Below are 24141 nucleotides of genomic sequence, written 5' to 3'. Positions count from 1 at the left end.
GATACAATTTACCCACATATTATGCTAATATGTTTCAAAGTTAAAAAAAAAAAAAAAAAAAAAAAAGGGATACATTGTTATAGAGTAACTCACTACGTTTTAGCTACATAACATTAACCTGTAAATAAATCTGAGCCTATTAGCTGTTGATAATAATAGATCCCCTTTTTTTTGAGAAAAAAAATAAATAAATAATATAATATGAATTAAAAAAATACAATAAAAAGTCCAGTAAAGGATTATAAAAAAATAAATGTTCATAATATAAAATTCAATATTATTTTATACTGAACAAAAAAAAAAAAGGGGGGATCACATAAATTAATAAATTTTCCTTTGAAGCTTAGGAATAATTAGTAAAATTACATAAATGTATAATATGTAGTATATGTATTTAATTACATCCCATATTATAACCCGTAAATCAGGGAGCAATAAGGGGTAATTAAGCAAAGAAAAACAAAAAAGAGGACCAATTAGAGCAATATCTAAATATTATTCTTATCCCCAAAGGATTCAGTATTAGTAACATGTATTAAATTGAATATTAAAGAAAAAATTCATCAGTCCATGGAATCTTCTTGACTTTGGGGTAATGATGCAAATCGACCTCTTTTATTCAGATGCTGAGTACCATTTTTTGCCTCAGATTGATGTGCGTTTTGGAGGGAAGAGGTTGAAGCTGATCTTCTTCTTGATACAGTAGTGGTGAGGTTCCCTTCTACTAGATTGAGATCTTGGAGGGTTTGTTGCAATTCTTCAGCTGTTCTGCAGGAAATTCTATTACCTTGGTGGGTGAAGCGTAAAGAAAATGGGAAGCCCCATTGATATTTTATATTGTGCTGTTGTAATATTATCAATTGGGGTTTCATGGACCTCCTTTTTGAGATTGTTAATTGAGAGATATCAGCAAAGAGTTGATAGTTATAACCTTGAAATACAAGATTGTTCATTTCTCTGGCTGCGTTTAAAAGCTGTTCCTTTGTTTTATAGAAATGAAATTTTGCTATAATGTCTCTCGGGGGGCCATCCACTTTCTTGGACTTAAGAGCCCTATGCACTCTATCCATTTCCAGCCTTTCCTGTGGTATGCCTGGTAATAGTTCTTGGCACAGTGCTGTAACAGTTGCTTGCAAGTCTATTACAGTTTCAGGAATTCCTCTTAAACGTATATTGGACCTTCTGGTTCGATTTTCATAATCTTCCAACCTATTTTGCAAAGTGATATTTTCTTCCTTCAATATTTCCAATTCAGACACACAATCTTGGGTTGTGCTTTCAATATCCTCTACTTTAAGTTCCAGAGAGGCTGTGCGTTGTCCCAATTCTCTAATTTCCTTAGTCAGGTTATTAGTGATTTGTTCTGAAGTTTGCCTTAACGCTTTATGAAGCATTTTTTCAAATTGTTTTAATATATTTGAGGGAACTACAGGTTCTTGAAATGATGTGTGTGGTAAAGTTAATTCACTTTCTGAGTCTGAGTTCCCAGGGGAGATATGCTGTAACATCTTAGGCTTATTTCTTTTCTGTGAGGTAAATGTAGCTGAGGAGACTGGCGCTTTTTTTGTGGTGTTCTGTGCTTGTGTGCCGTTGTTAGGGGTCTGTTTAGTTTTGTTTCTGGCACCCCCCAACACCATTTTAGTGTCAAAATGCTCCTCTCACCTTCCAGGAACAGATGAATAATGTTTTATTCGTTTTTGTGCCGCCGGGTTAGTTCGTTATCTCGGCTTTCTCCCCCTCACGGAGCGGAGCTCTAGCCAGACATGTCAGTCCCGCTAGCCTCCGCGCATGCGCTCCCCCCCTGTAGCCAGTTTTCAATCCATGTGCTCATCCTATGGTCCATGCCAATGGACCTTACTTTGTACAGTAAACGTTTATGGGGAACTGTATCAAATGCTTTTGCAAAATCCAGCTACACCACTTCTACGGGCCTTCCTTTATCTAGATGGCAGCTCAACTCCTCATAGAAGGTTAATAGATTGGTTTGGCAAGAATGATTCTTCATGAATCCATGCTGATTACTGCTAATGATACTGTTGTAATTTACTAAAATCTTGTATATAGTCCCTTATCAACCCCTCCAAGAGCTTGCATACAGTTGATGTTAGGTTAACTGGTCTATAATTCCCAGGGATGTAACTTGGACCTCTTTTAAATTTTGGTTCTACGTTGGCTTTTCTGCAATCAGCTGGTACCATTCCAGTCAGTAGACTGTTCGAAAAAAAATAGGAACAATGGTCTGGCAATTACGTGACTAAGTTCTTTAAGGACCCTCGGGTGCAAACCATCTGGTCCCGTTGACTCATTAATGTTAAGTTTTTCAAGTCTAATTCTAATTCTGTCCTCTGTTAGCCATGAGGGTGCTTCCTGTGACATATCATGAGTATAAACATTGCAGTTTTGGTTACTGAACCTCCCCCCCAATTCCCTCATGAATACCTTCGTCTTCTCTCCATCCTTAGTAACCAGATTCCCTTCATCATTCTTTATGGGACCGATATGATCTGACCCCCCTTTCTTACTATTTATGTACTTTAAAAATTTCTTGGGATTTTTTTTACTCTCCTCCGCTATGTGCCTTTTATGTTTTATCTTAGCCACCCTGATTGCACCCTTACATTTCTTGGTGCATTCTTTGTAAAGTTGGAATGCTGATGATCCCTCAGCCATGTCTTTTTTGAAGGCCTTCCTCTTGCTTTTATATGCATTTTTACATTGCAGTTAAGTCACCCAGGACTTTTATTAGCTCTTTTAACTTTATTTCCCATTGGGATGCACTGGCTAATGCCCTTATTTAATATGCTCTTAAAGCATATCCATTTTCCCTCCGTGTTCTTTGTTCCTAAGATTTTATCCCAATTATTATCTTCTAGAAGGATCGTAGTTTAGGGAAGTTGGCTCTTTTGAAATTCAGTGTCTTTGCATTCTCCTTATGTTTCTTATTTGTGTGATTTATACTAAAACTGATTGACCTGTGATCGCTGTTTCCTAAATTGCCCCATATTTCCACATCCGTGATCAGGTCTATATTCTTGGTAATCAGTAGGTCTAATAACGCTTTGTTTCTAGTTCATTTACCATCTGACCCATGAAATTGTCCTGCAAGACATTTAGGAACTAGCGAGCCTTAGATGAATGCGCAGTTCCTTCCACCCAGTCTATGTCTGGATAATTAAAATCCCCCATTATAATGACACCTACCATTCTTGCCGCTAATCCAAATTGTGATAGGAGGCCTGCCTCCGCCTCCTCCCTCTGGTTAGGGGGCCTATAGCATACTCCCAGTATTACTTTCCCCTTGGTTTCCTCCCTTTGTATCTCCACCCATAAGGATTCTACCTCTCACATTCCCACCAGTCATCTCTCACATTCACTTGTACATCATTTTTTATATGCAGGCATACCCCTCCCCCTTTTTTACCCTCCCTATCCCTGCGATATAGGGAATACCCTTGAAAGTTTGCCAGCCAATCATGAGAGCTGTCAAACCAAGTCTCTGTAATTCCTACAAAATCTAAATCCTCCTCGTACAACAGCAGTTCTAGTTCTCACATCTTGTCCACCAGTATAAATACTGGTCAATCTTTTATTGTTTATTGAAAACAATAAAAATCATTGAAAGAAAAATCTAAAACAAGAATCCAAGTACAAAGGTACACAGGAAATAAAGAATAAAATATAATCGGGACAGATAAAAAAAGATTGGGGGGGGGGGGTGAGAGGGTAGGCAAGGGTACTGGAAGGGTGGGTGTGGTCTCTGCATCACAACTGCAATAGGCCTGTGAAAAAGAGAATTTTGTACGAGGGCCAGCCCAAAACGGCGAGACAACTGGGTGGACTTGTGTCTGTTTTCAACCAAACTGTAAGTTTTTATTAAGAAATAAAAGAACAGTATTCCTGGGAAAACTGGAAAACATCCCAATAAAGACATGTTTTCCGATGGCGCTGCTCCAGATGAGTGTGCTGTCTGAGGTCATAGCAAACAGCTGTCACTATGTAGACAGACTCTTTGATCCTGATCCACAGAAAGTTTTGGATGGAGTTGTTGGAAGATATTGGGCCATGGTATGCATTTTTTTTCCATTTAAGTAACACTGGCACGCCTCTTGGAACTGTGGCTAAGGTGAACGTTGTCTGGGGCATCATCTGGTGGTGTTCCTCTCGATGCTGAATTGGAGCCTGGGAGATTCTGATCATTCAAGCTTGTCTAACCTCTTAAAACATGGATGTTAGCTTTCTGGTAAGCAGCACCTCCCCTTTTATGGTGGTGGTCTTACACTCCCAAGTGGTGTTATTCCATTTAGTATTGGTGGTGGAGCATCGGATGGACTTATATACACTATATGAACTATTTGGATTTATATCTGAAATGCATGGACAATTACCATATGAAGTCTGGACTTTATGCACTTTATTGAATTGTTCCCTGCACGAGACACTTTGGTGGATTTTGTTTCATAGCACATACTGCACTTTATTTAAAGAGATAATACAACATTATTTATTGTTATCCATTTCCTTTGATGTGTTAGTGTATTAAAACTTTGTTTAGAGACTAGCACTATATGTTTCATAGCACTATGCACTTTCCCAAGAAACAACATGTTTATTATTATTTTTTGATTGGACATCACACCATTTTTTCATAAAACTGTTTCAGCTATCTTGTATTCAGATATAGTGGTCGCAGCAATCTGGATTTGTGACAGACACCAAGTATAGTTCGATTTTTTGTTTTTAAACATGTCTCTGTACCTGTTGAATATGCTCATTCTTTCAAGGATTCTGCAGATAGAAAATATGAGATGCTCCTAAAGTCTCTTTGCTTTTGTGGGTCCAGCCCTGCAACCTGCTCTCGCTGCTATTTCAAATGTCAAACTGCCTCTAACAAGACTAGGGCAATGAACATCCATCCTGACACTGTATTTCAGGACCGTGCCTTAACAGAGCAATTACAGCAATTGCATCCTGCTCTTTTTTTTGTGGATGCCCTAGAACATGTTATGGGACAAATTTCCCAAATGGCACTAATATCTATTCACATATGTAGAATCTTATGGCTTTTATTCCTTTCTAAGGAAGATGGCTGTATGGTGAGGCACTTGACCAGTTTATCAAAGAGGTCACAAAACAGAAGGTTTTACTACCACAGTTGAATATCCCAAAAACCTCTTCTCAGGAGCCCCTAGCTCCTTTAAACACAGAGCACCTGTACGCTCTAACCAGGCTTCAACTTCAAAAAACAAATTTAATCTCCTTCTTTTTTTCCATACAAATCTTGGCCAACAATGTCCACCAAACCTTCTCCAAAGCCCTATTTACAATGAAGAGGCACCCTCACTCCTAAGACATCTGTTATAACGTGCCTCTCTCTGGGTCACAGATGTCCCAGACCTGTGAGTTCAAAAGGTGGTTTCACAGAAGTACAAAATAGAGTTAAAAAATCTACCCCTCACCACTTTCTTCTTTCAAATCGACCAAAAACTGCACAAGGACAGTTAGCTTTACAGAATGCTCTGAACCATCTCTTGTACTGATCAATCTCAACAAATCTGCTCTCCAGCCTCCCCTTCACCTGGAATACTTGGGTCTGGTCCTAGACACATCCTAGGCAAAGTTATTTTTCCTAGGAATGAATAGGAATGAAAGTTCTTTCTCTAAGAGCCCATGCTCGAGAATTGAGATCCAAGAAACATTCCACAATGAGATTTTCCATGAGAGTTATAGCCCTAATGATAGTCTCCTTTAAGGCAGTATCATTTGCCCAATTCCATTCAAGAACTTTCCCAACTCAACATCTTTTGACTTGGAACAAGCAGGCTCCTTCTGTTAAATTACCCATGCTAGCAAGCAATTACCTATTTTAGTGAATCACCACCCCAGCCCTAACAGTGGGGAAGTCCTTCTTTACCCCTGGAAAGTTATCACCACAATGCAAGTCTCTCAAGCTGCAGAGGTGTGTTCCAATACCGAACAGTGTAAAGAACATGGCCACTGGGGGAACCAAGCATTCCATCAACATCCTGGAACTCAGAGCAGTCCAGTTGACCCTGCAGCACTGGCACACCCTTCGGAAGGTACACCCAGTCAGGGCTCATTTAGTGCCAGGGCTGTTGCCTACATCAACTATCAAGGGGGCACCGGGAGTCGGGCTGCCTTGATGGAAGCTAACCAGATATTCTTACGAACAGAAATTCACTATCCAGCATTCACTGTGGTCCACATCCCAGGAGTGGACAACTGAAAAGTGGATTACCTAAGTCTCGACTACCTGGATCAAGAGAAATGGGCCCTTCATCCAGATGTCTTCAATGTGGTATGCCAAAAATGGGGAATTCCAAATGTGGACATCCTAGTTTCCAGATTCAACAACAATCTGTCTCTGTTGACATAACCAGGGATTCTCTAGCTCTAGGCTTGGATGCCTTAAAAATCCACTGATCTCAGTTCAGGCAATTGTACACCTTTACTCCTGTGCAACTTCTGCCTCGCCTGCTCCAGAAAATAGATCATGAGAGAAAAATAGTGATCATAATTGCACCAGACTGGCTCAGAAGATCCTGATACAGACATACTCAAACTATTAGCAGACAACCCCTGGCATCATCCTAACAGGCCAGATCTTCTATCTCAAGTCCCTCTATTTCATCCTGCTTCTCAGTCTCTGGCTTTGACTGACTGTTGAAGTCCAGGTCCAAAGGAATAGAAGGTTTTCTGAGTCTGTGAATCCTACCTTGCTAAAAGCAAGACAAGCCGCTTCCAGAAAAATCTACCATCACACCTAGAAAACCTTTTTTATTGGCCTGGTATGAACACAGGCATTTTAATCCCAGAAATTACTCTGTGGGTCCCATTCTGGCATTCATACAAACCGGTCTTTTCCAGTGCTTGGCCTTAAGCACTCTCAAGGTCAGGTCTCGGCTTTATCCATTCTTTAAAGTAGACCATAAGCATCTTTATAGTTTGGATAAATAGAGGCCCACATAACACAAACCGAGAGAGGCAATACCACGTCCCAAAATGCATGTATAAATAAAACCCTTAGATAACAATCAAACTTTATTGATACCCCAAGGTGTCACTAAGCACAAAATTAAAACACATCAAAAATATATTTCACAGATTATAAAAAAACAGACATCTAAAATCCATATATCAATTGTTAGCCCCCCCCCCCCCCCTTAACAATAGATAGACTCTCCTAGATATGGTATGAAAAGACCACATTATGTACAGAAACATGCACTAGTAGTGCCATATTAAAGTGCTATGGGGAGCATCTTTTGATTCCTCAACATTTTTCATGCAATGCCACTTCTTCAGGAGGATTAAGGAGTCACAATAGTAGTTCTAAATAAATGTATACAAAAGCAGATGTTAGCAACATACAACACAGAAATACGAAAAATATTAAAAAAGCAAATGATGGTGGCAAAAGTGTCCATCAACAGGGTCAGACTCACTAAAACCAAATCGTATAATGGTTAACAAGCATCCGGGGTGCATCACCATACCGGGGCAATCGTGGGAGCACACACTGAAAGATTTAACTGTAGATAAGAAAGGGCCAAACCAAGCAGGAAGGTTGTATCTGGTAAACCTAAGTAAGACATAAAGAGGGTCCCCGCACAAAATGAAACAGACAAACCTGGGGAGGGTGATACACCCCAGCTTCAGCTTAACAATTACACCTATATCTTTTGATCTTTGTAAGGGAAAATTCAGGCCAACCTTTCATGCATGCAAAGTATTTTGGCATAGATTACTCTCACTTAAAGCTGCACGATTCTGGATAAAAATGAGAATCACTTTTTTTTTGCATGGATAAAATATGATTCCCTGCGTAACATCATCTTTTATATTATACAAAAAAATTGGGCTGACTTTACTGTTTAGTTCTTTTTTAATTCATTGAAGTGTATTTTTTTCCAAAAAATTTAAAAAATATATATATACAGTGGGGCAAAAAAGTATTTAGTCAGCCACCAATTGTGCAAGTTCTCCCACTTAAAAAGATGAGAGAGGCCTGTAATTGTCATCATAGGTATACCTCAATTATGAGAGACAAAATGTGGAAACAAATCCAGACAATCACATTGTCTGATTTTTTAAAAGAATTTATTTGCAAATTATGGTGAAAATTGGTCACCTACAAACAAGCAAGATTTCTGGCTTTCACAGACCTGTATCTTCTTCTTTAAGAGGCTCCTCTGTCCTCCACTCATTACCTGTATTAATGGCAACTGTTTGAACTTGTTATCAGTATAAAAGACACCTGTCCACAACCTCAAACAGTCACACTCCAAACTCCACTATGGTGAAGACCAAAGAGCTGTCGAAGGACACCAGAAACAAAATTGTAGACCTGCACCAGGCTGGGAAGACTGAATCTGCAATGGGCAAGCAGCTTGGTGTGAAGAAATCAACTGTGGGAGCAATAATTAGAAAATGGAAGACAAAAAAGACCAATGATAATCTCCCACGATCTGGGGCTCCATGCAAGATCTCACCCCGTGGGGTCAAAATGATCACAGGAACTTTGATCCCAGAACCACACGGGGGGACCTAGTGAATGACTGGCAGAGAGCTGGGACCAACGTAACAAAGGCTACCATCAGTAATACACTACGCCACCAGGGACTCAGATCCTGCAGTGCCAGACGTGTCCCCCTGCTTAAGCCAGTTCATGTCCAGGCCCGTCTGAGGTTTGCTAGAGAGCATTTGGATGATATATATAATGTTTGGGGTTCTAAGTAATTTTCTAGCAAAAAACGCCGATATACGTTGGCAGAAGGGCACGTACAGGCATATTAACGTACCTGTACGTTGCCCTTTAAGAAGCAGTTTGCGGGCGCGTGCGCCTGCTGCGAGCTCCGTGAGTGTGATCGCAGGTCGTGCGGAATCGATGTCCATGGGGATACCCGTGATCGTCTCACGGAGAGGAAGACCGGGGAAATGCTGATGTAAACAAGCATTTCCCTGTTCTGCCTAGTGACATCGACACTGATCACAGCTCCCTGTAATCGGGAGCGGTGATCAGTGTCATGTAACACATAGCCCAGCCCCACCACAGTTAGAATCACTCACTCCCTAGGACACACTTAACCCCTTCACTGCCAGTCACATTTATACATTAATCAATGCATTTTTAATCACACTGATCGCTGTATAAATGTAAATGGTCCCAAAATAGTGTGAAAAGTGTCCGATCTGTCCGCCATATGTCGCAGTCACGATAAAAATCACTGATCGCCGCCATTACTAGTAAAAAAAAAAATTTTATAAAAATGCCATGTTTTTTGGGAGCCACGTCGCACGACCGCGCAATTGTCAGTTAAAGAGACGCAGTGCCGAATCGCAAAAAAGTGCTCTGGTCTTGTGGCTAGCCAAATGGTCCATTTTTTTTTCTAGAAAAATAACAAACATGGCACACTTACCTGTTCTGTTGCAGTGGTTTTGCACAGAGCAGCCCAGATCTTCCTCTTCTTGGGTCCCTCTTCTATGCTCCTGGCCCCTCCCTCCTGTTGAGTCCCCTAACAGCAAGCAGCTTACTAGGGTGGGCACCTGAGCTGAGCTGCAGCTCCGTGTGTCCATTCAGACACGGAGCTGCAGTTCAGCCCTGCCGTCTCCCCTGATTGGCTGACTGACTTTGACAGTAGCGGGAGCTAATGGCATCTCTGCTGTGTCTCAGCCAATCAGGAGGGGAGTCCCAGATGTCCGAGACACTCGTAGACATCACTGGATAGAGATGGGGCTCAGGTAAGTATTAGGGGGGCTGATGCACACAGAATGCTTTTTATTGTAATGCATAGAACGCATTAAACACCTAAGGACCAGAAGGGTTTACCCCCTTAATGACCAGGCCATTTTTTGCAATATGGCACTGCGTCGCTTTAACTGACAATTGCGCGGTCATGCAACGTTGTACCCAAACAAAATTTATGTCCTTTTTTTGTCCCACAAAAAGAGCTTTCTTTTGGTGGTATTTGATCACCTATGCGTTTTTTATTTTTTGTGCTATAACCAAAAAAAGGCTGACAGTTTTGAAAAAAAAAGTTTTTACTGTTTGCTATAATTAGGGAAGAGCCGAACCCCCCCCCCGGTTCGGTTTGCAGCAGAACATGCGAACAGGCAAAAAATTTGTTCGAACATGCGAACACCATTAAAGTCTATGGGACAAGAACATGAAAAATCAAAAGTGCAAATTTTAAAGGCTTATATGCAAGTTATTGTCATAAAAAGTGTTTGGGGACCTGGGTCCTGCCCAAGGGGACATGTATCAATGCAAAACAAATTTTTAAAAACGGCTGTTTTTTCGGGACCTTCAGGTCTGGTATGGATTTTAAGGGTAACCCCACGCCAAAATTTTTTAAAGAAAAAAAATTTCCGAGCACGCAACCTGGCAGGCTGCAGGAAAAGAGGGGGGATGAGAGAGTTCCCCCCCTTCTGAACCGTACAGGCCACATGCTCTCAACATGGGGAGGGTGCTTTGGGGTAGCGCCCCCCCCAAAGCACCTTGTCCCAATGTTGATGGGGACAAGGACCTCATCCCCACAACCCTTGCCCGGTGGTTGTGGGGGTCTGTGGGTGGGGGGCTTATCGGAGTCTGGAAGCCTCCTTTAACAAGAGGACCCCCAGATCCCGCCCCCCTGTGTGAAATGGTTATACAATTTAAAGGCTGCGCTGCTAGTGCAAATACATGATCATATTAACTGAAAATACCATAATTATGAATGAACACAAGTGAATTGTTTCATAACAAAAAAAAAAAAAAAAATGCACATAAATCGCATGCAAAAAAAAAAGAATCGCATGCAAAAAAAATGAGTGGAACATTCAGTAAACAAAAACGATTAAGTAGAGTCCATTTAGTCATAGATTGAAATGAACTGTAGGTCTTGTGGGTGTAGAAAATGGTTGGATAGAGGGAGAAAGACACCCTTCCTTCAAGTGATATAAAGATTATCTCCGTAGGGAGCGTGATGTTAAAATAGAGAGAAGATCCTCCACCTCAAGTAAGGTAAGCCCCTTACCAGATCCAAAGATCTCCTGTCACAGAGATCATGCACACATGTGGCTGTGTCCCCCAGCCACTGGGTCTCTGTCAGTGCGCAGATCGGAAGCCACCTCTCCAGGAAATCAATCCAAACGTGATTTATCCGCTCACAGACCATGGATAAATAGGAAAGAAATGCTCCATAGCGTAATACAGTTAAAATCCACTTTAATTTATAAAAGAAAAGCACTTACAATTTGTGCAGTAAAGATCGCTTATAAAAACATGTAGCGCCGGCCGGCTTCAGCTGCTGCCCGTTTCTTCCGGGTTCAGCGTGGTATGGTCGTGGAGGAGCGGCGTGCTGACGTCACCACCATACCACGCTGAACCCGGAAGAAACGGGCAGCAGCTGAAGCCGGCCGGCGCTACATGTTTTTATAAGCGATCTTTACTGCACAAATTGTAAGATGCTTTTCTTTTATAAATTAAAGTGGATTTTAACTGTATTACGCTATGGAGCATTTCTTTCCTATTTATCCATGGTCTGTGAGCGGATAAATCACGTTTGGATTGATTTCCTGGAGAGGTGGCTTCCGATCTGCGCACTGACAGAGACCCAGTGGCTGGGGGACACAGCCACATGTGTGCATGATCTCTGTGACAGGAGATCTTTGGATCTGGTAAGGGGCTTACCTTACTTGAGGTGGAGGATCTTCTCTCTATTTTAACATCACGCTCCCTACGGAGATAATCTTTATATCACTTGAAGGAAGGGTGTCTTTCTCCCTCTATCCAACCATTTTCTATACCCACAAGACCTACAGTTCATTTCAATCTATGACTAAATGGACTCTACTTAATCGTTTTTGTTTACTGAATGTTCCACTCATTTTTTTTGCATGCGATTCTTTTTTTTTTGCATGCGATTTATGTGCATTTTTTTTTTTTTTTTTGTTATGAAACAATTCACTTGTGTTCATTCATAATTATGGTATTTTCAGTTAATATGATCATGTATTTGCACTAGCAGCGCAGCCTTTAAATTGTATAGCTAGTAAGGTGGAGGTTGTTTCACATCTAAGGTTGCAGCAGCATTTTACATTTCAATTTTCGGTTTGAGATATTTGTCTTTTCATCACACACATGTGGGGATCATTTCCACTTATGGGATAGCGCAGTATTTTTTACGATATTACTGTGTGAAATGGTAACTGGGTACAAATGTACCCCTACCATTTCACAAAAAATTTGTGAAAATGGTAAAAAAACACAAGACACGGCTTGAAACAAGTCCTTTATTTAAAAATAGTCCCACAAAGTCCATTCATCATCTTCTCTCTGTCCGACGGACCGAAAAAAAAAAATGGGAGGCACCCACCGTAATGACCAGCCTCTCAGGTGACAGTTCTTTTATAACTGAGGACGGGGCCACACGATGTCGCGATGTCGCCAGGTAACCCCACCCCCTCTGACGCACAGGGACATCCCTATGGCTTTCACGTAGCGTCAGAGGGGGGTGGGGCCACCCGGTTACGTAATCGAGTGATTTAATAGATGGAAAGTTAAAAAAATGACTGAAGGTCTGCTTTAAGTGGGTAAGATAAAAAAACCTTCTGACTTTACAACCTCTTTAGGTGGTTAAACTGACCTAATTTGCAGACAGAAGTTCATCCCTTTGATCTCTAAAAGAACATAAGGATACAGTGTTTCTTTTTATCTCTCCTTCAGCGGTTGTTGATGAACATTGCCAGCCTCTTTTTTTTTTTTTTTTTTTTAATTTACAGCTGTGAGCAGAGAACTGCTCTGCATTTGTTACATAAATCGTGGAAATGCTGGATTAAGATCCTGTGGGTGTTTGAATCGAGAGCACAATTTTTTTTTTAATGATTAATCATGCAGCTCTACTCTCACTGTCGCAAATGAAAGTGTAGTTTCTAACTGAAAAATGATAATCCCATACTGACATTATTCTTCGGGTCACTTGTCTGCTATTTTAGTGTATAGTTAACTGTAAGCTTTCTAATGCTTAGCAGTTAGAGTTGAAATAAATATGTTTTTACTCTAAACTGACTATTTTTTTTAAGCCTGATCCTGATAGCCACTGTAAAATTAATTATTCCCTGTGTTGTTTTGCCTTGCCTTGTAGTGATGGGCTCACATGTCGTGGCTGTAGTTTGAAGTGTCACGGATGATCAATTCTGTCGATGTCCATGTCCTGCTGCAGCTAGCCTGTACCTGTCTGCCAGGGGGACAGGACAACTTCCTTCTCTGGGTTGCACAACATTCAGTACATGCTCTCCATCCCCTCTGTGTTGCATCACAAATGTGGGACTGCTAATGTAATGAAACACATGGGGGGTGTGGATTTATAAAAACTGGAGCAAATAGAATCTGAAGCAGCTGTTCATCGCATCCAGTCAGTTTCTGACTTTATTATGTTCAGTTAAGCTTTAAAAATTAAAGTTAAAAGCTGATTAGTTGCCATGCACAACTGCTCCAGATTTTGGTTGCTCAATTTGTGATACATTTCCCTCAATATCTCCTAGCTGCATGGATGAGCTTTCTGTGTGTCTGTAAATGATCTCCCTGCTTGTGTCTGGGTCAGATCTAATTACTGTGTAGTTGTCACCTGAATGAGCACTAGACTGAAAGACCCACAGATTGTGGGATATATAGTTTTCACAGGAAGCATCAGGTCTCACACTACAGACAGAGGCCATACATTATTCTGTTCAGAATGGCTCATGTTTCAACACAAACAAAAACTGCGGAAACAGAATGTGAAGCTTTCCTCTACTATAGGCTGTGCATACAGGGCAACAATTGACACCATAAAACTACATGATCAATGCACATCTTATAATGGTGAAAAACCCAAGCTGCAGGTTGCAGGCAGGAGTGTTTACCATGCATTTAACTATGGTACTTGTCTACCAGCACATTTTATAAATGGGGCTAATAAAACGGCAATTTATTTAATTTGTTAAGCCAACAGGTGTAGGTGGTTCAGTGGGCCTGATCACTTTCACAACTCGTCGAAGGTAACGTCCCCTGCCAGACTGCTCCCACAATGTATTTCAGGCTTAGCTGTGCCAACTGCAGGTCCAGGACTGGCATGGCAGGTGTCTGTGGGTGGAACAGAGGGAGATTAGAAAGATAACATACATTTGTTGATCTCCCCTCTAAACACTAAAAACTGAAAAAGAATTGGCTATGGTAGAAAAGTTGTTAAATCATTACATTGTCCTAACAGGGACCCTGTGAATTACATTTCCTAAAAAATGCAAACTTCCTCTGAGCTATATTATATGATGAAAGTTTTGTGCATACCTGACCGTCACCATCCTATATAACCAAAAATGTGGATACCCCTCCAAATTAAACTCAGGCATGGCCAGTGAATACTACAGTGTACAAAGATATTTTAGACAATTGTATAACCTGCATAACTGTGGAAATCGTTCTTAGGAAAGTGAAGGCTTTTATAGCAACACAAAAGGTGAGGGTGCAATATAATGTTAATGTCCATGGTTTTGGAATGGATGTTCAACAACATCATATAGGAGTCAGTAGCGGCTGGTGAAATTTTAAGATGGTGGGGTGCCAGGGATATACTGAGAGACCCCCTATTATGGGATATACTGACTGAGAGAGACCCCCCCAGGGACGTGCGGTGAGGTCAGTGGCCAGTGAGGCTCTGGCTAGTATCAGAGCCAGATACACACAAGTTATATATGCCACGATAGTTTGAGTGAGAGCAATAATTCTAGCACTAGACCTCCTCTGTAACTCTAAACATGTAATCTGTAAAAAAAAAAAAATTAAAGCTCTGCCTATGGAGATTTTTTAAGTAATGAAGTTTGGCGCCATTCCACGAGTGTGCGAAATTTTAAAGCGTGACATGTTGGGTATCTATCTACTTGGTGTAACATCATCTTTCATATTATACAAAAAAATCGGGTTAGGTTTAGTGTTTTGTTTTGTTTTTTTTTTTTCATATTCATGAAAGTTTTTTCCCCAAAAAAACACGTTTGAAAAATTGCTGCACAAATACTGTGTAACCTAAAAAGTTGCAATGACCACGATTTTATTCCGTAGGGTTTCTGCTAAAACAATATATATAATGTTTGGGTGTTCTGAATAATTTTCTAGCAAAAAGAGATGATTATTACATGTAGGAGAGAAGTGTCAGAATTGGCCTGGGTGGCAAGGGGTTAATTACCATAAGTAATATACAAATAATTATTATATATTGTTCTTAAGGTAATTTACTACATTTTAAAAATCTGTACTCAAACAAATTAACTTCAAACCAGTAATTTCACAGTAAATAGATAAATAATAAATCATTATGTTATAACATAGAGCATAATAATATATGATCTAGCTTTATTATAACAGTAACTTTTCAACAGCAGTAGATTCTCATTTCCCTCTTAACTGTGTGAGAAAAACATGGGATTGTGGGTAATTCGTATACCAATAGACTCATGTATTTCCTTGTAGTTAAGAGGGCTGGGCTGGAAGGGAGCAGTTGTCTTTTAGACACATGACCCTTGTATGACACCGCAGTGAGCGGCGTGCCTCCACTGCAGCATTTTTATTGGACAGCTGGGGCTAATGGTACCTTACTATTGGTCCAAGACTCCAAGCTGTCCTTTGAGCTCAGTGCCTCTGACAAGAAGAGTCACTGTGAGCTCATCCTCTGCTGCAAACAGAGTGTGCCAGCTTGTATTTAAACTGGCCGCTCTGTATACAGCTTCTGGCAGGCTACGTAAGGAGCCCCGTATCTCCGGAACCATAGGTCATAGGAGCCCCAAATTTTTACCAGTGGTGGGGTAGGACTTATGCTACCTACCCCCATTTGGGGTCTCTTTGACCTCAGGTCACCAAACTACGACCCTCGAAGCTCGTTTTTTTTTTTTTTTTTTTTTTTTTTTTTTAATGTTCATGGCAGGTGAGGTTCTGCCTCACCAGCCTCCCATGACTGCATGTCCCTGCTTCCCCTTTCCCCCATATTGTATATATACTGAGTTACTGAGAGAACCTCTATGATAAAATAGGGGGGTCTCTGTATATATCCCATAATAGGAGGTCTCTCACTCTCAGTATATCCAATATTAAGGTGTCTCTCAGTATATATCCCATAATAGGGGGTTAGGGGCCCTATTATTGGATATACTGAGACACCCTAAGGGGAGAGAAAGAAAGAAAAGAATGAAAGATCTCTGTGCCCCCATTGGGTAGTGTGTGTCCCCTGGCAGGGATCTCTCTGTGCCCCCATTGGTTAGTGTGTGCCCCCCTAATGATTTTCATGTTAGGGCTTCAGCCTGGAGTGGGCATTTCTTCACAGCTTGGGGCTGGAGGAGACACAGCAGGACGTGGTGTTCCCTGTCGGTTCCCAGCCTTCCCTGATCCATTAGAGCGGTAAAGGCGGGACTTGGAGCCCCCGCTGTGTACAGATACCAGACTGAATGCCGCTTGCAGGACATCGGCTCAGATCACACAATCATGACAGAGCCCCCCACACAGTACATCTGACACCTGGCCATCCCCCCCCCACTACTGACCAGTATCTCCATGATCACTGTCCCTGGAACACAGCATCTACCCCCCATCCTCTGCAAACAGCCCTGAGCTTTCACTGCTCAGGGCTGGTTACTGGTAAACACTGGCCAGTCGGGCCACCGTCTCCATAGAAATCCGTCATTATGCCCAGTCTGAGCCATATGCAAATACAGGTGCTGTCAGATGGAATGTGTCTTACCTGCAGTGCAGCCTAAAGCTGGTAAGTAGGTGGAGTCCAGGCTGTGCTGGCAGAGAAATGTGCTGCTGAATGGTGGTGTGTCTCTCCTCTCTCCCTTCACTCCCTCACTGGCTGCTGTACAGCAATCTCCTGCCAAACTCACACTTTCTTCACTTCCACTTCTAAAAGCTCCACTATCCTGGTGAAGGGAGCAAATTATGAAGCTCAATAGGCGGGCCAGGTCGGTAGTTCAGCCCGCCTGAATTAGCTCCTATTAACACAATGGAAGTAAGCTTGGAGAAGCTGTTTTACTCCATGTCTCTATATACAGTTCTAAATGATTTCTTGGACAGACAGCCTGTTGCTAAGCAGATTAAAAAAAAGCTAGATTTTTTTTTTAAATCTACCTAGCAACAGCAGCAGAGAGAGAGATAAACAATCAGGGAAGGGAAATCAACAGAAAAAATTATTACCGTGTTTATCGGCGTTTAACACGCACCCTAATTTTAACAGGGAAGTTTCAGGATAAAAACATATTTTTAAAATAAACAACTTTGAAGCAAATTAAGGGTCAGTGCCCATCAATGTCCATCTGCAGCCTGATTAATGTCCTCAATGCAGCCCAAATAAAGTCCTCAATACAGCCTGATCAATGCATCAATGCAGCCTGATTATTGTCCTCAACGCAGCCTAAATAAGGTCCTCAATGCAGCCTGATTAAGGCCTTTTTTTAAACTACTGTCATTTGCAGCCTCACCAGCAGCCTGAATCAGGAAATCACCGAGCCGTCATCTCCTCTCCACTCGGCTCTCACGTCACACACAGTCCTGCCTCTGCCATCAGCATTGGACCAGCTCCTGTGATAGGCAGAACACTGGTCCAGTACCGGTGACGGAGGCAGGACTGTGTGTGTGTGACGTGAAAGCCGAGGAGCCGAGTGGAGAGGAGATGACGGCACGGTGAGGTATAACGTGCCCCTCTGATTTGCCCCCGATTTTCAGGGGAAAAAAGTGTGTGGTATGTTGTTTATTTTTATTTATTTATTTTGTCCTGGTGGGACGCTGCGCCAGGAGTCCCTATGGACGAGCCTTCACTGATAGGAGTGATGGTCAGGTTTTGACAAACATTTCTGGCCATATACATATTATATAGTATATTTCATAGAATTCTTGACACTTTATTTACCGGCTGATAAGTAAGCAATATATTATTCTTGGATTTAAAACTATACTCTACAAAAATAATTTGTGAACAGATTCTGTGTAGCCTGTTTAGCCAAGGTAAAAAAAATGGGAATTGTGAACATGTTTATGCTAGCGGGATTTTCTTGCAGTTAATTTGTTATATATACAAGAGACAAGAGACAACAGTATTACTATATGTGATTTTGGTGTCAGTTATTTACCAATAAATAGCCTTTAGTGGAATAAATATTTGACTGGGGCAAATGACATTGGTTGCTATAATATTTTTGGAGTCACTCATCCAGAACAAGTATGCTGTCATAATGAATTCAGCACATCTGAGCTGGCCACTTTTTCCAGGTTAATGACCCTATAAAAAATTACAACCAGACAACTGCCATTTTCATAAGGAAGCAATGACAACCTCCTTATTTCTCACTGTGCCTGTTTCCTTTAACATATGTGAATAGGCTGGAGAAATGTCTCTCGTAGGGCTACACTGTAATGTAGACATCCTTAATTCAGTTCTATGAAGAAGAGTAATATATATTTTAAAGTAGTACTTAAAGTGTAGGAAAAAGGGGAGACATCCAGTGCATGTATATATAAAAGGAAAGGGTATTTCCCTGACACTGTTGCAGTGGTGGGATGGAGACCCTAAATACACTATTAGAAACACTGGTGTGTTTCTTCAGTTGGCTAGTAATAGTTTTAGGCACAATGTTGCAAACCTGTTGTTTCACTTTCTGTCACTTCACTGTGGTCATGACTGTTAAAGGTGTGAAGAAAGTAGATATAAATGTACACACATAAATGCATGCTTCTGTGATAGCACAATCATTTGCACTCTAGTATGTAGATTGGAGTATGCCTGTAAATGTGCTTGCTCACCTGCATGTGTAGAGTAAACAACAGGATTGAGGTAGAGTATGTATTTACAGTATGTCCTGGTGCATTATGACTAAATTCACCAGGATATTGATATGCTCTTCATTAACCTTAAAATGTTAAATGCAAACTCCCTAATAAAATAATTTTTCATTAGGATAGATAATAAGGGACTTTTTTGATGAGATCTTCGGTATAGGCATCTACTATGAACATTATTTTGCCTTGCTTCAGGCTGAAAGAGTTACATGACAATAATGAATGCTAGGGGGAAGAGGAACAGCAATAAGTTCCTAGCTGAAGCTAGTGTTCACCCATTCCTAGTGCCAGTGCTTACTGTATATCTGCCAATGCTCACTCATTTAAATTTTACTTTCAGGTGCAATTGACCTAATGAGAATAAAAAAAAAGCCTGTAAATATTTTTAGTAATATTTATTTGCTTTGTACAGAAAAAAACGTGTATTTTTTTTTAATTAAATTCCCTTTTCTCTGTAGCAACTTCCACTCTTGGTGTCCGTGAAAACCCCTGGACCTTCTTTATCGGCATCCCAGTCATTACACGAACAGTCTGCAAAAGGAATGTCTGCATTCCAGGAAGGGATCATATCTCATCGACCTGAGATGCCAAGACAAAATTCTGATCCAACCTCTGAGAATCCTCCCCTCCCTCCTCGCATTGAAAAATTTGACCGAAGTTCTTGGTTACGTCAAGAGGAAGATCTTCCACCAAAGGTCTATAATCCAGTTTGCAACTTTCATTTGCATTTGTATTGTCCCCTGTAATATTATTACCATTGTTTAAAGAGGTTCTAAAGGCTCAAGGGTTTTACCTTAAAATATTCTATGCATTAAGGTAAAATACCTTCTGGGTGCAGCCCCCCCCCCCCCCCAATACCTGAGCCCCATGTTGATCCAGTGATGTGCATGAGAGCAGGGCCCAGGTCTCTCTCTCCTCATTGGCTCTCACAACAGCAGCAGCTAGTGGCTCTGATGACGGGGAGGCACAATAGCTCAGCAGGAGTGTTTTTTTTAATTAATTTTTTTATTTTTTAAACCCACTGGTTTTACTAATGTATAGGCTGCCACGGTATAAATATGTCTGTGTGTAGAAAAACAAAGCCTATTGTATATAGACAGCTGCAAATTAGGCAGACATCAATGATTGTGAGGCAACGACCCAATTATATTCTGAGACCAAGTTAGGTGAAGGCCCTTCCCGTAGACCTGGTGAATTTTTAGTGGTCTGTGTTTTCAAAAACAGTGTTACATCTTTCTTAGCACTTCTTCAGAATGCTGCTGTTATATTTGTATTTCTGAGCTGATTAGGACTCCTGTCTGGTAAAGTCGGTGTTCTTCTTACTCCAAGGTGTAGGCGTGTATTTTGTTTTCAGATGGTTTTAAGAGCAAATCTTTGTTACTATGCGGGATATTCTATTAATCTCTCTTGCTACAATGGCATTTTTTTCCATCTCTGTTACTAAGAAATCTTTTAATTCTCAACAAGGTAATAACATTATCCCTTTATATGTCAATTGCAGGTGCCTCAAAGGACCACTTCCATTTCCCCTGCACTGCCACGTAAAAATTGCCCTGCCAATGGCAATCTGGGAAATCGACTAAGCACACAGCCCATAAGAGCAAGGTAAAATACTGCTAATAAAGACTCCCAGTCTTAGTCCATACGGTTCAATATTGAGTTGGCCCACCCTTTGCACCTATAACAGCTTCATCTCTTCTGGCAAGGCTGTCCACAAGGTTTAGGAGTGTGTGTATGGGAATATTTCACCATTCTTCCAGAAGCGCATTTGTAAGGTCAGGCACTGATGTTGGACGAGAAGGCCTGGCTCTAATTCATCCCAAAGGTGTTCTGTCGGTTTGAGGTCTGGACTCTGTGCAGGCCAGTCAAGTTCCTCCACCCCAGACTCGCTCATTCACGTCTTTATGGACCTTTCTTTGTGCACTGGTGCACAGTCATGTTGGAACAGGAAGGGGCCATCCCCAAACTGTTTCCACAAAGTTGGAAGCATGAAATTGTCCAGAATGTCTTGGTAGGCGGATGACTTAAGAGTTCCCTTCCCTGGAACAAAGGGGCCAAGCCCAACCCCTGAAAAACAACCCCACACCATAATTCCCACCTCCACCAACTTATTTGGACCAGTGCACAAATCAAGATCCATAAAGGCATGGATGAGCGAGTTTGGGGTGGAAAACCTGACTGGCCTGCACAGAGCCCTGACCTTAACCCAATAGAACACCTTTTGGGATGAATTAGAGCAGAGACTGGGAGCCAGGCCTTCTTGTCCAACATCAGTGCCTGTCCTCACAAATGCGCTTCTAAAAGAATGGTCAAACATTCCCATAGACACACTCCTAAACCTTGTGGACAGCCTTCCCAGAAGAGTTAAAGCTGTTATAGCTGTAAAGGGTGGGCCAACTCAATATTAAACCTTATGGACTGGGATGCTATTAAAGTTCATGTGCTTGTAAAGACAGGCGTCCCAATACTTTTAGTAATATAGTGTGTGTACTTTTTTTTTCTTTTTCAACCACTTCATGTTGAGCTGGAGATGTTCTGCTCTCTTTCCCATTTACTATACACAGGGGCACTAGACAGTGGTGCCCACTTTCACCTCTGTTATTTGCACTAGCCATTGAGCTGTTGGCCAAGACTCTTTAGTTATCTGCTTCCTTTAGGAGCATCCAGATTTGCCAGTTGGAGTTTCGCTATACACGGATGACATGTTCATATACCTTTCGAACCCGCCTCATTCTGTACCTGCAGTATTGGGACTCATTCAAGACTTTGGCCAACATTCAGGCTCTAAAGTTAATTGGACCAAATCAAATGTGTTCCCTTATAGATCCTGATCTCTCTTTTATTCTACCACTGGATTGCCCACTGCAGGCCACGGATACATTTAGATATTTGGTAATTGAGATCCAACTGCCAGTGTCTAAATTTTATAACAACAATTTATTTCCCAGTATTTCCTCCTTTTGTACTAAAACGGCTCATTGGGTTAAACTCCCTCTTACACTGCTGGAACGCATCAATCTTTTTAAAGCTGTGTTTCAGCCTGGGGAAAAAAAATACTATAGCTGCTGACTTTTAATATAAGGACACTTACCTGTCCAGGGAGCCCGCAATGTCAGCACCCCAGCTGATTTTCGGATCGGCTCTCAGGCGCTGCCGCCATGATTCGTGGTAAGAGAAACTAGCAGTGAAGCCTGTCGCCTCACAGCCGGTTCCCTAATGCGCATGCGCGAAGCTCGCTGCGCTTTCTAACTGGCCCAGCAGCGGAGGAAGGAGGAGGGGGGCCGAGCTTCAGAGGGGTGGTGCAGTCTCCCAGAAGTGGGGACGGGTACCTGTCAAATACAGGTACCCATTCCCTCCTCCTCCCCTGAAAGGTGTCAAATGTGGCACCAGAGCTGGGGGGGGGCAGATCAGCGGAGCTTCTACTTTTGGGTAGAACTCCGCTTTAAGATGATTTTCCTTTCAAAATTTTTATTTATCGTATCTAACTCCTCAGTATATGTTCCCATAAAGGTATTCAGGGATGTTGATTCAATTTTATCCACCTTCCTATGGTATCTCAAGACAGCTAGACTTTCTTTAGAGGCGTTAGCTTCCTACTTTACAGGATGGCACTACCGAACCTTAGAATGTACTATTATGTTGCCCAGTTGGTATATATTCACTGGTGGCTATTCCCACAACTTAATACCGCTGCCATGACAACAGAGGCCCTGTGGTTTCCTCTTATGAGATCCTTATTAATCCTATATACAGACATATTCTCCCTACTATTGTAGGCAATGTAACAGCTCTCATTTACTCTCTCCTAACCAGCTCCTTTTGTACAACCCTAGATTATCCAATTTTACACATTACAGGATGATCTGTTGTGGCCTTATCTACATCAACTATATCACCATGATACGTTTAAAACCTTTCTGACCCTGCGCCAGGAACTGGGGGTCCCTGCTCACTGGCACTTTAGATATTTACAATTGAGACATGCTGCAGAGACACAGTTCTGGCTCTGAGAGGTGCGACTTTCAAATTCTAAGCTTGAAAAGACTCTACTATGCTCGACTTATTCGGGTCTTATTTCTACATAGTCTCTTCTTTTAATGAGTAAACCCTTATTTATCTAGAACTTTAAACACGCTGGTTAGTAGACCTTCCTGACATGACTGACGAAAACCTGCAGGAACTGTTCAATTCATGCCCTTTCACAGTGATCTCTGCCAGGGATAAGCTTGTTCAACTGCGCTATTTACATAGACTATATTATACCCCGCGCCGTTTATTTTATATGCATAAGAGGGACTCGCCTCTGTCATAAAGTTGTTAAAGAGAATAGTGACTTTCTGCATATGGTGCGGTACTGTTAGACCTTTTTGGTCGAGTATTATAGCCTTTATAGCTGACCCCTTTGATTTCCCAAATTTATTCAACCCTAAATAGTATTTAATGGGTGTGTTTGAGTACCTAGACATCTCTGCCACGTCCAAACAGTTCTTGAGGCTCATGTTATATTATGCTAGGAAAGTAATACCCCTTCACTAGATTTTCTCTGAACTTCTGCATATAGGCTTGTGGAAAACATTAATGAACTAAACCCTGCCTCTGTACAAGCTGACATATGAGGCAGGAGGCACCCAGGGACATTTTATAAAATTTGGGAACCCTGGGTAGATATACAGAATACTACAGATTCTCTTTTTCTTGATCGTGGATTCTGCACCATAGTTCCCTTCTTTGTGTATTGCCATTATGGCCATTTAATGAGTGCAAACGGGACTTAGTTGATGGGCTTTTTCAGGCACAGGCCCTCCGGTTTATTATGCTTAGAACATGGGTGAGCATAACAATGACCCTTTTTCTCTAGAGGTTGTGCTATTGTATTATTTACAGTTTGGTTATGTGTTAACTGGCATTATGCTATCTGTTTCTTGCCAAATTTCTGAATGTATTCACTGTAGATGCATTTGATCCATGTCTACATTTGTTCAGTGTGCTTTCTTATAACCGTTATTTGCCAATGTGACATTTTGGATGTGTTCTCCTGTATTTAGAATATTCTAATGTGACTGTACATTTATTTGCATATACTTAGGAAAAAGGAATTAAAAAAAAAAGTGCTATTTTAAAGAGATATTAAACCCAAAAGCAAAAATGTAATATATTGCAGTTTAACAATGATTAGATGAGGTGGCCACATTAGCTTTATTTTTTATGCTTTTTTCCTTCTGTTTTCACCTGGTGATCTGGCCAGTAACAGGCCTCCTGTATTAGAGTGTATAGGAGCACAGAGACAC

At 41.3% G+C, this 24141-nt stretch overlaps 2 protein-coding genes across 21 annotated transcripts in view; both read left to right on the top strand.

The window, feature by feature from the left end:
- The window catches only part of TNIK (TRAF2 and NCK interacting kinase), a 451082-nt gene that overhangs the window by 325567 nt on the left and 101374 nt on the right, over positions 1 to 24141 (top strand). For all 20 annotated transcript variants that reach the window (XM_073626212.1, XM_073626214.1, XM_073626204.1 and 17 more), the window contains 2 exons: positions 19312 to 19548; positions 20355 to 20458. In XM_073626212.1, the coding sequence (XP_073482313.1) occupies positions 19312 to 19548; positions 20355 to 20458 (341 nt within the window). The remainder of the gene's footprint in view (positions 1 to 19311; positions 19549 to 20354; positions 20459 to 24141) is intronic.
- Positions 4035 to 24141, top strand: part of EIF5A2 (eukaryotic translation initiation factor 5A2) — a 568757-nt gene continuing 548650 nt past the window's right edge. The window contains exon 1 of the mRNA XM_073626225.1: positions 4035 to 4052. The gene's annotated coding sequence lies outside the window, so the exon portion shown is untranslated. The remainder of the gene's footprint in view (positions 4053 to 24141) is intronic.

This window comes from Aquarana catesbeiana, linkage group LG04 (assembly GCF_042186555.1).
Source record: "Aquarana catesbeiana isolate 2022-GZ linkage group LG04, ASM4218655v1, whole genome shotgun sequence".
NCBI classification, from domain to species: Eukaryota; Metazoa; Chordata; class Amphibia; order Anura; family Ranidae; genus Aquarana; species Aquarana catesbeiana.
Note: the sequence above shows the minus strand (reverse complement) of the source record. Positions and strands in the feature narration are given on the sequence as shown.